The sequence below is a fragment of the Podarcis filfolensis genome (assembly GCF_964270895.1).
Source record: "Podarcis filfolensis genome assembly, chromosome: 13".
Lineage (NCBI taxonomy): Eukaryota > Metazoa > Chordata > Lepidosauria > Squamata > Lacertidae > Podarcis > Podarcis filfolensis.
In genome coordinates this window covers 13,652,238-13,669,001 of record NC_139615.1, presented here as the reverse complement: position 1 = coordinate 13,669,001, position 16,764 = coordinate 13,652,238, and the positions used below count along the sequence as shown (strand labels likewise).

Sequence of the window (16,764 nt, the reverse complement as noted above, 5' to 3'; positions counted from 1 at the left end):
TGCAGTGATCACTTGAAGCCCTTGTCTGTGTGCCCCCTCCAGCAGAGGTGCCGAGGGGGGCAGCAAGAGAGGAGGCCTTGCCAGTGGTAGCCCCTGGTTGTGTAGTGCTCTCCCTCATCAGGCTTGCCCACCGCTGATGTTATTAGCTTTTGAATGCCAGGCAAATACATTTTTCTCCAACTTCTGTTTCTTTGAATGGATGCAATTTTTATCTATTCCATATTTATTTATTTATTTATTTAATATCCCACTTTCCACATCATAGGTCTCAGGTTGTCTTTAACAATGAAATGTACTATATATACAATTTAAAACATCACTTTAACTTCCAAAATTTAAAACCTCAACAATTTAACATCTCTCTCTCAGTAAAGAAAAACAACCACCAGCAGTGAGCGACAGCGCAACAGCACTTTCTCAACCTCCCGTTGGGCCAGCCCTCAGTTAAATATAGTGTGACCACCTCAAGGTACACCAGTTACACGAATTTCTACAATTTACCTCAGATTATCTAGTGGGGGACTTGTGTGAGGTAAAACTTAATGATTTAGAGTCTCAGGAAGGAGTTGATCAAACAAACAAGAAAAGTTTTATTAAACAAAGGAAGTTTATGACACAAAGTGGGTCAGGAAACGACTTCTTTCAGGTAGAATTTAACTTATTTACTTTAACTATAAGATGTCTCAGGTTTAAACATAACACTTTAGGCACATCTCTTCTTAAACTTCAGTTACTAAACATCTGTTGGTTCACTTCAGGTAGATAAATATTCAGGTTTCTAGAGGAGATGGCACATCAACTGGGGGGGCGCCTTTTGCGTGGTTGTGCACAGCCCCCCCCCCATCCCAGTGCGTCTCCCGGTAGTAGGGGCTGGCTTCACCCTCCCCAGCCTGGATACCTGGAGGTCTCCGCCTACTTCAGCCAATCGCCCAATCCCACCTGGGGAGGCGTTGCCAGAGGATCGGCCAGGTATGGGGAGGGACCGCCCTGCCCACAGAACAGAAGGTGAATCTTACCTGCAAAGCAGTGTCAGTTGGCTCCAGAACTTCTCCCACCCTGCCCTCCCTCAGTTAAGCCTCCTTTTGCAGGTTAACCTCTTCTCTACAGGTACGCAGGCACTGTTGAAGGACCGGAAAGGCATTTTCCTGCATTGGCAGGTTTTGCCTTTCCTTTAGTAAAACGTCACAACTTTGGTGGTTTCAGGCCTTGGGCGGAATCCTTTAGTCTAGCTTCCTAAATGGGGGGCCGGTTTTTATTTCAGCAATAACAGTACAAGTTAAATGAAGTTCCTTTTAATAATCCAGCGATCAGTCTACTAAAACAGACCATGTATTCCAGCAACAGACCTTGAATCTAAAAACGGCATTAATGCATACTCAAGCAGAATCTCTCTCAGCACAGCTGAGTAACCTCCTGATTGACCCCTGCTGCCTCAGTACATTCTGCCGCCTGAGGCAGTCACCTCACCTTGCCTCATGGGTGGACCAGCTCTGTTCTGTCTTTGTGTTCCTCTTTCACTTGGGGAAGGATAGATTTCCTTATTGCATTGTCAGTAGATGAACACTTTTACTTTTTATGTATTTTTAAATTGCATTTGGTTGATATTTAAGGTGTTTTTCAATTACCGTATTTTTCGCTGCATAGGACGCACCCGACCTTAGGATGCACCTTGTTTTAGTGGAGGAGAACAAGAGGAAAAAAATCTCCCCCTCTCTGCTCAGCACCCCTTCAGCGAAGCGGCAGGAGAAATGGAGCCCCTTCCATTTCTCCTCCCACTTGTCTGAAGGGGCGCTGCACAGCTCTCCCTATCTGCTGAAGCCAGGAGAGTTTTGCTCTCCCGGCTTCACCAAAGGAACCCGAAGCCTTCGGAGCGCAGCACGAGGTCCTGGGAGGGTTGTCTTGTGGTTGTTGTCATTGTTCATTATCTGAAAAAAATCAATAAAGCATGTACTTTGGTTCCAATGTAAGTGGAGCAGTGTGTAGTTTCTCATTAACCCTTGGCCTCTTCTATCCTACATAAACAGCAACTGTTCACACATTTCCCACATTCTCCAAAAAGAGAAGCAGCTGCCACCTATTACAAACTTTCTGTGTGAATACCGCGGAAACCGGTAAGTCTTGGACGGCTACTGGGCAGGAGCAGAGAGAGACTACTTTAGAATTTGGGGCACAAGGGAAGGGTTGCTTCTTTGTCGACATGTAGTCTAACTTTATAATTATTGAGTGCCAATGATATTCTCTCTGTGATATAGAAGTTATGTGGGGCTTTCCAAATGCTTTAGGGATTGGTATCTCTGGTCCCTCCAGCAATCAGAATTCCTTTCTTTACTCACTCTCCACTAAATGTCTTGAAACACCTTGCAGGGAGAGATCATGATGTGATCCAGAGGCAGAATTCTCATTTCTACCAGATTCTGAACTCATTTGCAACATCTTGGGTTTGGAAGCGGGGCATGGGTATCTGGGAGAATGCTCTCCGATTTAGTGGGTTGGCTCAAAGGAACCAGATGTGACTGGACGGGGCCTCTGGGTAGAGGAAGGATTCAGCAACAGAGAAGCTTGAGCTTCCTTGCACATTCATTCTGTAAATAGTCTATAAAGTTTATCTTATATTATGAACATCCATCCCGACCTCCAGATCACTTTCAGAATGCAATCCTATACAAACTGAGTGTTGCTAAGTTCTCGAATAGAAATGAGTAGGGCTGCATAAAGTCACCAGCAGACACTGGCTATCTCAATGCTTTGTGATGATGACTTTCATAAAGGAGTTTTTCACACTGTCTGACAGCTGAGTTAATTCCCCCCTCCCCTCACTCCCTACTCCAAGTGCAAATGTTAGTTTATAAATGTGGTAACTCCTGAGGATCTGAATGTATAATATTCAGTGTTTGAGTTGAAAGTTGTCAATCAACTAGTGGGATCATGTGATCTAATTACTGTACCCCATGCTTATATATATCTGAACAGGGAGGCTTTTGCTGGGTGTGTGGAGGGTGCATTTTATGGTTCAAAAAGATTTTTGATTATGTTTCCTTTGACGGCTTTGGTTTCTTGGGGAAGGGGGTTTAAGAATGTGCTAAGCATTCTGACGGTGCTTTTTTAAAAAAAAATAAACTATTTTCAGCATTGGGAGATGAAATAAATGACACTTAAATAAAATAAAATAAAATAGGAGTTCTGCATTGCATGAAAAAGTATGTTCTTTTGCCTGTCCACTGACTCTACTTTTAAGCTATTTTAATTGGACCTCTTGAGCTCTACAGTTATGGCAGCAGAAGAGGGAGAGAGAAATAGCCACTTCTTTAATGCCATGCACAATCTTCTATTATGACCCTCTTTTTATATACCTGAATCAAAAACACCCAGAAGGTGGAGTTTAGTGGCTGATCAGACCACCAGCCCTAGTTTGGGGGAGGGGATTGTGCAGAGTGAGAAAGAGACCCAAGAAAATGACATTCATGCACACACTCTCCCTGCTGAGCTGGAGCAAGATCCCAGGGGGTTCCAGATATTCTCTCAGGGGCTGTGCTCCCTTTGAGAGTTGAAGACATGGTAGGGACTGTTTTAGCTTTAAGAAATATGATTTATACACATATTTAAACCTTCAGTCCACATGGAGGGAGTACAGATCTTACAGCATGGCAATCCCAAGCAGGGGTGATCATCTGGTATTAACCTCCTGAAGAACCATGAACAACGTTGGTGTTAGAGGGAACAAATTAGATGCCACAAGAAAATCCGTGGGGGAATAAAGAACTGGGAAATCTCTTCTTTCCCCTCCCCCACCAACCACAATAGATGTGTACTGTCCTCTTCTCCTAGCTCTGAACCTCAGCAGTCTGGCACTACAGTACTATTGCATTAACTACCGAGGTTGAAGGTAGGCAAGATATTCTGAGGTATTAGGCAGTTTCTTCCCATCACAGCTGAGACACGAAATTAATTAGAACAGCAGGCACCAACATAGCACTTATGGGTGCCTGAGTGACCTCGTATGGTGCCCACAAAAGATCTCAGTAAATATCCCCTCAAAATCCACTGTCTCAGCCTCTCCTTAAGATTGACCACATTTAATGGGGCTTGAGTATTGAATGCGCACTCTCTCATATGTTCTGAACAACGGAGCGGTGCAAAGAGCTTTTCTTTGTGAGCAAACACAGCAGTGATGGATACAGGTGTTTAAGCCACACTGAGCCTTCAAACGAGCATTGATTTTCAGCAAAATACCCTAAATACAGCCATACCCTAAAGTAACTGGGCAAACTGCTTTAAAAACTGTTCAGCCTGTAAAGCAATATTATATTCCTTGAAAGGGAGTGGGTCTCCTATCAAATGAAGAGAGAAATAGATAGAAAATATGTCTTGACAAGCAGAAGATTTTTGGTTTGTCTTTCAAAGCACCTCACAATTAATTAGTAATCATTTACCTTTGGAATTATATTTGGCTCTGGCAGGTATATTGTGTTAAAGCATTGAGACTGTTTTCCAAGACGTCAGCAAATTCTGTTAATTATTTCATTGTCATAAATAATAAAATAAGTAAAAAGAGTAAATAAATAATCATTTTGTGAAATCTTCTGATCTAACTGAATACATTGCTTTCTTTTCCTAGAATCAAGCACCATGTCAGAGATAGTCCCTAAGAACAAAGCCCCAGGGGTTGATTTCTGTGGGGTAGATAAATATTACTACATTGTCCGCTCAGACCTGGGCTGCTACATGAAGTCCACCAATTTCAATCATGGCTATGACCTCGAAGTGTTTAGCCTGCACAATTCCTGCCAGGGAGGAGATCACTACTTAGCCCATCAGGACGGCCTATTCTACATCATCAAAGGAGACAACTATCGCCGTGTCAGCAACATGAATAAAGACCTAAATGCTGTAGTATACAGCCTCCATCCCAACTGCCGCGGAGGGGACCATTACCTCTCAGCCTTTGGATCCTTCTATATCATTTTCCAGAAAAGAGGTGTTTACCGTCGGGTCAGTAATATGCATGAAGATACAGATGCAGTTGAATACACACTTCACCCAGCTTGCAAGGATGGTCTCTATTACTGGGGCATCAAGGATTACTATTACTTTGTAAAACCCGTTGATGAATGGGGCATCCAGTACTATAAATGCACCAACTTCCACGAAAATCTGAATGCTGAAACATTTTCCTTCCATAGTGATGTTGTGAACATGCTCCCTGGAGGAATGGCTATTAGCCGAGGCCCAGCTTATGGTAGATGGGAACCTATCAAGACCATTTCCAACGACTCCAACACTCCCATTGTATGGAATAAGAAGATCACCAAGAAAGTGGGATACAACAAGAAGGAGATGAGCAGTGTGGAGCACAACTGGAACATATCCATGACTGCCACATATCAGTCGGGTGCACTCGCTGAAGCCATTGCCAAGTACCAGTTCTCTCTCACTGCTGAGTATGGTGGGAAGAGGGTCAACACAGAGCAGGAAAACTGGAATGAAGCCACTGAGATTGAAGAATCTATTAGTGTAACCGTGCAGCCCAATGAGAAGATGTACATATGGCAATACCAGCTGGGTCTGGGCAAGGAAACGGTCTTGTTCTGCCGTGATATTAAATTTACGGGTGATTCTACTCCACCTACGGATATTCCTTTGCCACCTTCCAATAAGTGAAAAGAAAAGTGTTAGGCCAAAAGGCATCTTCAAAGCTTCCTTTCTTTTATAACATTTAATTGATTACTATGGGCTAATATTTAGACAATGTAGAGTTCTCATAAGGGGGAGTTAGCTGAGTAGGATATAAACATGCATAAGCTAAACACGAAGTGATATTAATAATTACTAGACATATTATATACTCTCATATAGACATACTAATCTCACTAGGCTACAGCTAGAAATGCATGTCCTAGTTTGTGCACGATGCAGGTGACCCAAGCTGAATGCCTTCTAGATAAGCTACTATTTCCTGGTCTCCATAAATCCCTTTGCCAAATTTGTGCCTTCATTTTGCTTTGTACCTGCTGAACTTCTAATCCTGTTCCACTGTTGTTATACAAATCAAATAAAATGAAGAATCAGTGGTTTAAAAATATGTGCAATGCGTGTTTCACACTTGTGACAAAATGATTTACAACATATATGGTTTATAGTTTAGTTTATTATTTCTACCCTGCCCATTTGGCCGGGTTTCCCCAGCCACTCTGGGTGGCTTTCAACAGCACATTAAAAACAGAATAAAACTTCAAACATTAAAAACTTCCCTAACCAGGGCTGCCTTCAGATGTCTTCTAAAGGACAGGTAGTTGTTTATTTCCTTGACATCTGATGGAAGGGCATTCCACAGGGCGGGCGCCACTACTGAGAAGGCCCTCTGCCTGGTTTCCTGTAACTTGGCTTCTCACAGTGAGGGAACTGCCAGAAGGCTTTGGCGCTGGACCTCAGTGTCTGGGCTGAACAATGCGGGTGGAGACGCTCCTTCAGGTATACTGGGCTGAGACTGTTTAGTGCATTAAAGATCAGCACCAACACTTTGAATTATGCTCGAAAACATATTGGGAGCCAATGTAGGTCTTTCAAGACTGGTGTTATATCGTCTCAGCGGCCACTCCCAGTCACCAGTCTGGCTGCTGCATTCTGGATTAGTTGCAGTTTCTGGGTCACCTTCAAGGAAATAAACAACTATTTGCCTTTTCGAAGACATCTGAAAGCAGTCCTGTTTAGAGAAATTTTAAATGTTTGATTTTTTTTTTGGTGCTTTTAATATTCTGTTGGGGGCCACCCAGAGTGGCTGGGGAAACCCAGCCAGATGGGCGGGGTATAAATAAATAATAACTCTAACCATTGGCCATGTTGGCTGAGGGAGTTAGTATACAGCTAAATCTGGAGGGCCACGTGTTTTAAGCATGCTGCTGGCCTGGCTAAGAATTGTGAGAGTAAGGCTCTTTCAGGAAGTTGGCTTGGGGGAGCAAGGAGTCAAGTGCTGTGGCCAGAGCAGAGAGAAGGAAACAGCAGAAGCCCAAAGGTTGATCGTGATAAAGGCCTTTTGTCAAAAACCACATCAAACCTTTATGCAAATACAAGGAAGAACATAGAAGTGTTTGTACTGTGTTTGAGTTGAAGGCTGGGTTTCTTTGGAAACGGAGCAGAGATTTCTGTAGAAGAAGTTTCAATGAAGCCGGCCAATCATAGGTAATAAAACAGGAGAGCACTTTTGTGCGTGTTTTTAAAAGCCCGGAACCATTGGCTCAGAAAGTACAATCCAATGGCCCTTACATTTGTTGTTGCTGCCCCTATTTTCAGACGTATCTCCCTAGTAAAATGCTGTTCCCATTGTTACTGTTTGTCATTGGGGGCACTTTCCTGATAGCTGGAGGTGCCAACATTTAACTCCTTCTTTCGCCTCTTTGGAAAATTCACCTCCTGTACATCCACTCAGAAGAAAGATCCATGAAGTTCAATGGTACTTACCCCTTGTCTACGATAGCAGGCTAATTTTTCCAGTGGCTAATGGATGCTTCTTGACTACGCCTTTTTTCCTAGGGAAGGTTGGGCAGTCTGTGGCCCTCCAGATTTTGTTTTTGCACTCCAGTTCCCATCAGCCCCAGCCAGCATAGCCAAGGATGATGGGATTTCTAGTCCAGCAACACTTGGAGGACCACAGGTTCCTCATCACTGTTCAAATGCACATGCATGTGAAGTATTCTTCATGCACACAAAGGCGCAGCTTCCAGGATACATTTTAAGCCACCTAGAACATAGTACAATTTCAATTTTTCTACTATATCTTTGACCAAAAATTTTGTAGCATAAAAAGTAGAAGGCAGCCTTCAGCAAGGCATAACCCCATTTTCACCTGAGAAAGTCGATCTCCCGGCTATTGCTCGCCTCTTGCCATTAAGGCTCTTAACTTGGAGGCATTAGAGTTTCAGTGTGATGTGTTGGATACAGGATCAGACTTAGATGGGGAAATGTCAACTCAAATATTCTATGCCCTAAAATACAAATAAACAAGCCTCACCACCACCACCACTGCTTCCATAATACTGGAAGCCCAGATCACCCAATGAAGCTGGATAGTAGGAAATTCAGGGCAGGCAAAAGCAAGCACTCTCTCACAGAGCACACACTGAAACTCTGGAATTTGCAGCCACTAAGTTGGACATCTTTAAAAGGAGATGGGGCAAATTCAGGGAGGATAGGTCTGGTTGATCGCTATGGTTAACAGGATAAAGGACTACACTGGCCTTTCAACCAACCCAGCATGGGTCTTTTGTGCTTCTTATGATACTAACAATGGTTGATTTCAGTTCCACATTTCAGAGTTAAAGTTAGTTGTGGCAAGTCAGCTGTTACAAGCTTCTGGTACCTGTAGTGGGTGTTTGGGGAATGTTTGAGATGAAGTGGCTACTCAAAGAGTCTCTTGACCTAGGAATGGAGGTTCAAAAGTAAGGATTTCCTCATTCCAAACTGGGCTAGGGCACAGCTGTGTTGGAAGAGATCCATTTTGTTAGGAAGAAAGGAGTCACGGGGCCACTTGGAGGGAGATTGGGCAAGCTCTAGAATATAAAAATGATCGATCTAAGCCAAAGTGACCAGAGGAGAAGGGCAATTCCCATCCAGCAGATTGGTCTTCTTATCGTCACACCTCCATTATTATATTTTATTCTGCTGGTAAGTAGGAAATCATTATATTCTATCTTGTGCTGTGATATTTGCTTCCATGTATTCATCTTTAATGGCGAGAACCTGGCGGAGGATGGAAACCTTGTCTCCTCTTGTGCCCTTTTATAGCAACATAATTTTCAGAAAGAGCGCCCGGATAGCTCAGTCGGTAGAGCATCAGACTTTTCATCTGAGGGTCCAGGGTTCAAGTCCCTGTTCGGGCGAGTACGGTTTTTAAGGGATGATTTTAAGAGTACGGTTTTTAAGCTCCCGTTGCTCAGTCCCTGCTCCTGCCAACCTAGCAGTTCGAAAGCACATCAAAGTGCAAGTAGATAAATAGGTACAGCTCCGGCGGGAAGGTAAACGGCGTTTCCGTGCGCTGCTCTGGTTTGCCAGAAGCAGCTTAGTCATGCTGGCCACATGACCCGGAAGTTGTACGCCGGCTCCCTTGGCCAATAAAGCGAGATGAGCGCCGCAACCCCAGAGTCGGTCACGACTGGACCTAATGGTCAGGGGTCCCTTTACCTTTACCTAATTTTCAGAAATCAGCATTCCCCCATTCGTTCTACCTGCACCTCTCTTGGCAGCACAGCTTTCCCTACTTGTGGATGTATGTTCAATGGGGGCTTTGAGACCATACAGTCAGGTGTGCCATTTTTAGTTGAAACTTGTTGTGGAGATAAGGTAATGGAGATATATACCACATGTGGTGGACATGCAGGAAAATCAGAGAGTTTGGGAATCTTATTTATGATGAGCTGAAAAAGATCTTTAAGTTAACAGTCTTTTAAAAAGCCAGAGGCCTTCCTACCGGGTATTTTAGGTAAAGACATTCCAAAAAATTTAAGAGAAATCTTCCTATACGCCACGGCTACAGCCCAAACACTAGTTGCAATGAACTGGAAGGGACAGGGGGAGTTCCAACTTTATCAGATTGGCAAGGCAAATTACAGGAATATGCAGAAATGGCGCAATTGACCAACAGACTGAGAGGCAATACAAGACAATCATTTATTCAAAAATGGGATATGTATCAGAGTTATTTACAGAAATAAAATAGTGGTATAATATCTATGGCAGCATTTGAACAACCCTTGTTTAAAGTAATATTTAAGAAATAAGTTAATGAGTACAAACTGTTGTAAGAAGGTATTAGAAAATACAGAAAGAGTAAGGTAATAACGTTAAGTACATTCAATTCTAAAAAGAAAGTTTACATCGGGAAATGATAGGAAGTCTATTTTATGTTAGTAAAAAGATAGGGAAAAGGTGATTGCATAAATTTAAACTAAGTTTAATTTTTGTGAATCCAAAGAAGAGTATTAGTACATGGTTGTTTTCATTTTTGCTGAATTAAGAGTGTGTATAGTATGCATATTATGTATGTTACTTATGAATTTCAATAAAGTTATGTTAAATGAAAAGAAAAAAGAGAGAAATGTGTTACGATAGATCTGGGGGGTCTTTTCCTCATTGGAAGGTCATGTTTTTAAAACACCCAAAAAAAGAACCAGGATAGACAGTCAGCAAATAGGATGAACCTCCTCCTGTGCCTTAGTCTCTCCAGGTGCCTGGAGGTGTCAAGCCCAAATTTAGACCGGACCCCTCCTTTCAGGCCATATATAGGAAACACTTGAAGACAGGAGCTTTAGAAGTGAAGGAAGCAAGCTATTGTTAAGTGGGCTGAAAAACCTTCCTTTTCTCCAAAGTATTCCCACATTAATTTGTTTTATATTTGCAGTTTAAAAAAAAAATGCTGGTGGGAGGGCAGTTTAGTTTTAATAGTATATTATGACCACTTTTATGTTTTATATTTCATTTCTGTACAGTGGTACCTTGGTTCCCAAACTTAATCTGTTCTGGGAAGTCTGTTCCAAAACCAAAGCATTCTAAAACCAAGGTGTGCGTTCCCACAGAAAGTAATGCAAAATGGATTAATCTGTTCCAGACTTTTAAAAACAATCCCTAAAACAGCAATTTAACATGAATTTTACTATCTAATGAGACCATTGATCCATAAAATGAAAGCAATAATCAATGTACTGAACCATAAAATAAACAAGACAGTATTGTAGATGGTAAAAATTAAAATTATTATTTTTTCCTTACGTGCACTGATGATAGTCATTGTTTGGATGGGGGGCTTTTATCCATTTCTGAAGTCAAACAATCAATCAATCAGTAGCTGAACTGGGTTCCACGCAGTCACAAAAACAAGTAGCAAAAACGAAGTCACAAGCCACAGTCACAAAAATGAAGTCACAAGCCGCAGTCACAAGTCAGTCCCATAAAATGAAGAACAAGTCACAGCCAAAAAATCGAAAAAGCCACACAAACAAAAATGCAAAAAAATAGCAAAAACAAAAGTTCTAAATATCACTGCTGTGTTGCCGTGGGACTCAACAGGAAGCCTCAACAGGAAGCCTCTGATTAGCAGTGGGGGACTCGATTTACAAATGGAACACACTAAACAGGAATCGGAACATGTTCTGTTTCCAAGGCAAAGTTCACAAACTGGGACACCTACTTCCGGTTTTGCAGCATTCTATTTCCAAGATGTTCATAAACTAAGCTGTTCTAAAACCAAGGTACCACTGTACACCACTTAAAAGGTAAAGGGACCCCTGACCATGAAGTCCAGTTGTGACCGACTCTGGGGTTGCGCCGCTCATCTCGCTTTACTGGCCAAGGGAGCCGGTGTACAGCTTCCGGGTCATGTGGCCAGCATGACTAAGCCGCTTCTGGCGAACCAGAGCAGTGCACGGAAACGCCGTTTAACTTCCCACCGGAGCGGTACATATTTATCTACTTGCACTTTTGACATGCTTTCAAACTGCTAGGTTGGCAGGAGCAGGGACTGAGCATCAGGAGCTCACCCTGTCGCGGGGATTCAAACCGCCGACCTTCTGATCAGCAAGTCCTAGGCTCTGTGGTTTAACCCACAGCGCCACCCATGTCCCTTACACCACTTAGGTACTCCTTAAATGTAGAACAGTTCATGCATTCTTTACTAAGGAAATAAACCCTACTCAATGAGCTTTTTTGGTGCTGGGAACATTCACCATATTGAACCACCAGCACCCCACCTGCAGGCTGTCTTGACACACATCCCCAGCCACTCTGGGTGACTCCCAAGCACAATAAAACATCAAACATTAAAAGCTTCCCTAAACAGGGCTGCCTTCAAATGTCTTCTAAAAGTCAGACAGTCAGTGGCGTAGCGTGGGGGGTGCAGGGGGGGCCGGCCGCACCGGGCGCAACATCTGGGGTTAGGGCAAATCCATGGGTTAGGGGGCGCAAATCCATGGGTTAGGGGGCGCAAATCCACGGGTTAGGGGGCGCAAATTACTTGCCTTGCCCCGGGTGCTGACAACCCACGCTACGCCACTGCAGACAGTTGTTTATTTCCTTGACATCTGATGGGAGGGCGCTCCACGGGGCGGGCGCCACCACTGAGAAGACCCTCTGCCTGGTTCCCTGTAACATCACTTCTCACAGTGAGGGAACCGCCAGAAGGCCCTCGGAGCTGGACCTCAGTGTCTGGGCTGAATGATGGGGTGGAGATGCTCCTTCAGGTATACTGGGCCGAGGCTGTTTAGGGCTTTAAAGGTCCCTAAGAACTAGTTGTCACTTTAACATTTCCCTTTTTATTCCTCCTCTCTGTAGTTTGCAAGACCCCAGCATGCTGGTCTCCAAGGTCTCCTGCTCATTACTGGCTATACTTCTTGGGTTTCTGATGGTGCAGTCATGTGAAGGAAAGTCCCGAGAAGATTTTGAGTGGAAGCACACTGATTATCCAAAAAGCTACTCAACTTCCCACCCTGACACCTACTGCAAGCGGATGATGCTTCAGAAAAGGTTGACTCGATATGTTTGCAAGGACGTAAATACCTTCATCAATGACCGCCCTGTAAATGTGGTACAAGTGTGCAGAGGCAGAGGGATTCCCTATGGTAGTGACACCGATAGCATAGACTCCTTCGATATGGTCATCTGCAGATACACAGGTGGTCCGGCTCCTTATGACTGCAGGTACAGCGGCACACCTGCACACTTGCGCATTCGTGTGACCTGCACCGGCATTTACCCAACACACTATGTGACTCAAATGCGCTAGGCAATGTGTGGTACAACTCGCTCTCCATTTACAGAAGCCAGAAGTCTGAGGATGAGTTGGCTACAATTTTATTTTCTGACATGCTTTCTCCTCAATGTATCTCTGCAACATGCCCACAATATAAGCTTTTACTGCTTTAATAGTTACTCACTTTCCCAGGGAATCCTGGCAACGTAGATCTTCAAGGAGCAGCTGCGGGAAATACCATTGTATGACATTTCTTTACCCCTGTTCCATTATACCATGGGTAAGCAAACTAAGGCCTGGGGGCCGGATCCAGCCCAATTGCCTTCTAAATCTGGCCTGCAGACAGTCTGGGAATCAGTGTGTTTTTACATGAGTAGAATGTGAGCTTTTATTTAAAATGCATCTCTGGGTTATTTGTGGGGCATAGGAATTTGTTCATTTTCCCCCCTTCAAAATATAGTCCAGCCCCCCCCCCCCACAAGGTCCGAGGGACAGTGAACCGGCCTCCTGCTGAAAAAGTTTGCTGGTCCCTGTATTATACATTCCCAGTTTCTCACCTTCTCAGTTCTCCCTTTCCTAACCAGATATAGTGAATACACACACACACACACACACACACACACACACACACACAATCTGAACCTCTTTTAACCTGGAGAGGCATTGCCCATGACCCCAGCCTCAACTCAAACCCCTGAAAGTGACGCAACAATTCAAGAGACTTTGAAAAAATGCTGAGCTTTTGCTGAACAAATTAAAGCAGCATAAAGATATTTATGGTTGGGTTTATGGTCCACAAGTTAGGCAAATCTGGTGCTGCCTGGTTGGGACCTGGGACACCAAATCTCCATTCAGCCATGAAGCTCACCTTGAGGCAGTCACTATCTCTCAGTCTAACCCACAGAAACCCACCTGTGAAATTCAGTGGCGTAGCGTGGGTTGTCAGCACCCGGGGCAAGGCAAGTAATTTGCACCCCCTAACCCATGGATTTGCGCCCCCTAACCCATGGATTTGCCCTAACCCCAGATGTTGCGCCCGGTGCGGCCGGCCCCCACTGCACCCCCCACGCTACGCCACTGGTGAAATTACAGGCTTGCGTCGTGCCTTCAAATTGTGTAGCAGGGCATAGAATTATGTGTGCTACTTTGATATCTGGGGAGGAGGGGCACATACAATATATTGCAGATGGGGGGAAGAGATTGATCAACTAAGATGAGCTTCATACCAGAGGCTGGTATATACATCAGTTTCTAGAGAAGGGAGAGAGGGTGTTGTGTGGTGGTTAGTTTAGAGGTTCAGTTAAGGATTGTGAAGACTTCAGATAATCACAGACATCCCCAGGTGAGCTTTACAAAGCATTGTTCTGAAAATATAAAGGAGGATGGGGGAACAACCAATGTCAGCTTGGGCTCCCTGGAGGAAAACAGGCGATATAAATGCAATAAATAAATTAAATAAATGTGGGGTGGATATGGATGAAGCCAGCCTCCCACTCCATCTAACTTGATGGTGCAATTTTACTTCCCCTCTCTCTTGTTTTTATCTGAGGACATTGCAGAAACCCACCTGTGAAATTACAGGCTTGCGCCATGCCTTCAGTTTCCTCACCTCAATAGAACTTACCTTGCCAAACTGGAGTCCAACGTTATTACTCAATCCTCAGCCAGAATTATAGGGGGCAGTTGTGGGGAAAGCAGTTGGCAGTTAAAGGGATTGGGACATCATCATTTCTAAGGAGGCCATTGAAGGGAGGCAGGAGAAGGCTGAGGAAGTATCTCAAAAGTCTTGATTAGAAAGCTGAGCCTTTGCATTATTTCACATTTGGCACACTTACCCTTGTACCAGTGTGTGTGTGTGGGGGGGGGACAACACCACAGACACTCTGGTTCTATGCAGCAAAAGCCACTTTTCCTGAAGAAAGTCAGCATGATATAGTGTGTAGATATGACTTCATATCCCTGCACAGTTGTGAAGCAGACTATGATAGGGGGAGGCATCTAGATCTGGCATCTACCAGAAATCCAAAACTTCAGCCTGAATTTGGGGAGGGCTTCAGTGAAACTTCTTCTTTTCTTCCTCCTTTGGGGAGCGGAGGGCTGCCATGCACACCCGCAGCCTCTTTGATGCTGTCAAAGAGCTGTGTGGTGCTCAGGTCAAGGTGATCAGCAGAGAGAGCCCACCAGAGTGCTGGTAAGTTTGGCCATCTCACCAAAATGCACCCCCCGCACCAAAAATATCCCAAATGTTCCCATAAAACATGTGGCCATGAAAGTGTGATGACCACGGCCCAGCCTTATACTAACCCTAGATCATCCTGAGACCTCATACTACCTGTCAGTTGAAGGGGCTTATGTTATGCATCAGGGGTAGGGAACCTCAGGCCCAGGGCCAAATGTGGCCATCCACACCTCTGTATTTGGCCCTTGGGGGTATTTTCACACCATCCTCTCCCCAGCAACACACACTCTGTCACAGTCCAGTTCACAGGTGATCAAAGTCCTAACAGGGGATGTCAGGACCAGGGGCAAGATGACAGGGTAGGAGCAGGAATGGGGGTCTAGAAGCCAGGATTCAGGAAGCCAAGGGGCCAAGGGTCAGGAAGCAGGGAGTCAAGAAGCCGAGGTTCAAGGATCAGAAAGCAAGAAGCCAAACCCAGCAAGGCAGGAAGGGTGTTGCTGTGGCAAAGAGCTAAAGGGAAATGTTGACCTTATATCCCTTCCTGGCTCTTGCCACCAGGTGCAGTGAGTTACCTTGCCTCTTCAGAACAAACTTAGGAAGGCCCCAGTCCTGCAAAGTCCTATTGGCCACAGGGCCTGGCTCCTGCACACACACCTAACATACTCTCTCCTTATGCATACCCCATCCCCAGGTTTACTTCACACCCAACTGGCTGCAGTGGTGGATTAGGGGCTCTCAAATTTCAGCAGCGCCCTGTGCGCTGCTAAAATCGAGGGGACTCTTTGTGGGGGCACCACATTGTTTTGGTGCCCCCCTGCAGCTCAGTGCCCAGTGCAACCCTAAAACCATCTCTACTGGGTGGAATGTGCCCTCAAACTCTGACAATGCCATTTGCTCATCTGAATGGAGGCAGGCAGGAAGGATGGGTGTATGTGTGCAGAAACTAGGCTAAGGTACAAATATAAAATCCACATCTGTTGCTCTTCTGACTTTGGCCTCTGGCCTCGCCCACCACTCAGGGCCGGATTTAGGTTTGATGAGGCCCTAAGCTACTGAAGGTAATGGGGCCCTTTATATGTTCAGCTGTCCTTTGTCAACAACAAATTGTCGACCCTACATTTGCCTGGTAACACATTTGAATAGGTATCAAGTAGCACACCCCAGCAAACGCCAGTCTATTGAGGTTCCTGGCTATTTATTCAATAAATTTGTCAGTCACTTTTTTTTTTTTTTGGGCCAATGCAACCCAAGGTGACTTACATTATCTTAAAAACAACATATAAGAAAATCTAAAAGACAGCTTTATTTTTTTAAAAGCTGAATCGAGACATTCCACCCATGCAAAAAGGCCACAAATAATTAAATGCCCAGGGCCTGCTGAAAAAGTCCATTTTTGCCTGCCACCTAAAGATATGTAAGAATTGCATCTGGTGAGTGCGCTCTGTAAATGGGGACCCGCCACTGAAAAAGCCAATTGTCATGTTGCTGCCTTCTGGACCTTACATGGAGTGGGAACACAAAGAAGGTCCACAGATACCAATTGCAGAGTCCAGGTCAGTTCAGAGAGACAGACCTTGAGGTATTAAGGCCCTGAAGCACATTAGAATTTATAGGTCAGAACTAGCACTTTGAATTGAGCCCAGAAACTAATTGGTAGCCAGATGGCCAGGATTGGTATGATATACTCAGACCTCCTTGCAAAGACAGATCTAGGTGAGTGTGACCGATTCAAGGAGCTTCTGGGGTGTCACGGCAGTTGCCAAAACTATGAAGTCCAACAAAAGGCAAGAGGTGGGGAACACCAGATTTTGGCATCACACAGGACACCACTGAAATTTGAGATGCCAAGGTC

General features: G+C 44.5%; 2 protein-coding genes and 2 long non-coding RNA genes across 4 annotated transcripts in view; 3 read left to right on the top strand and 1 right to left on the bottom strand.

Annotated features, from left to right (window-relative positions):
* The window catches only part of LOC310748433 (uncharacterized protein), a 50,448-nt gene extending 44,371 nt beyond the window's left edge, over positions 1 to 6,077 (top strand). The window contains exon 3 of the mRNA XM_083584231.1: positions 5,914 to 6,077. The gene's annotated coding sequence lies outside the window, so the exon portion shown is untranslated. The remainder of the gene's footprint in view (positions 1 to 5,913) is intronic.
* The window catches only part of LOC310748476, a 62,409-nt gene extending 50,117 nt beyond the window's left edge, over positions 1 to 12,292 (top strand). The window contains exon 3 of the long non-coding RNA XR_014541336.1: positions 12,187 to 12,292. This is a non-coding gene — a long non-coding RNA (uncharacterized lncRNA). The remainder of the gene's footprint in view (positions 1 to 12,186) is intronic.
* Positions 1,999 to 6,077, top strand: LOC310748431 (uncharacterized protein). Its single transcript, XM_083584229.1, has 2 exons — positions 1,999 to 2,111; positions 4,616 to 6,077. Exon 2 carries the CDS (start codon positions 4,627 to 4,629, stop codon positions 5,656 to 5,658), a length of 1,032 nt encoding a protein of 343 aa, XP_083440355.1. The 5' UTR covers positions 1,999 to 2,111; positions 4,616 to 4,626; the 3' UTR covers positions 5,659 to 6,077.
* LOC310748473 lies at positions 8,587 to 16,022 on the bottom strand. The gene is made up of 3 exons (XR_014541332.1): positions 13,812 to 16,022; positions 12,231 to 13,645; positions 8,587 to 8,733 (listed from the first exon to the last, which is right to left on the bottom strand). It is a non-coding gene; the product is annotated as an uncharacterized lncRNA (long non-coding RNA).
* Positions 16,023 to 16,764: the final 742 nt, after the last annotated feature.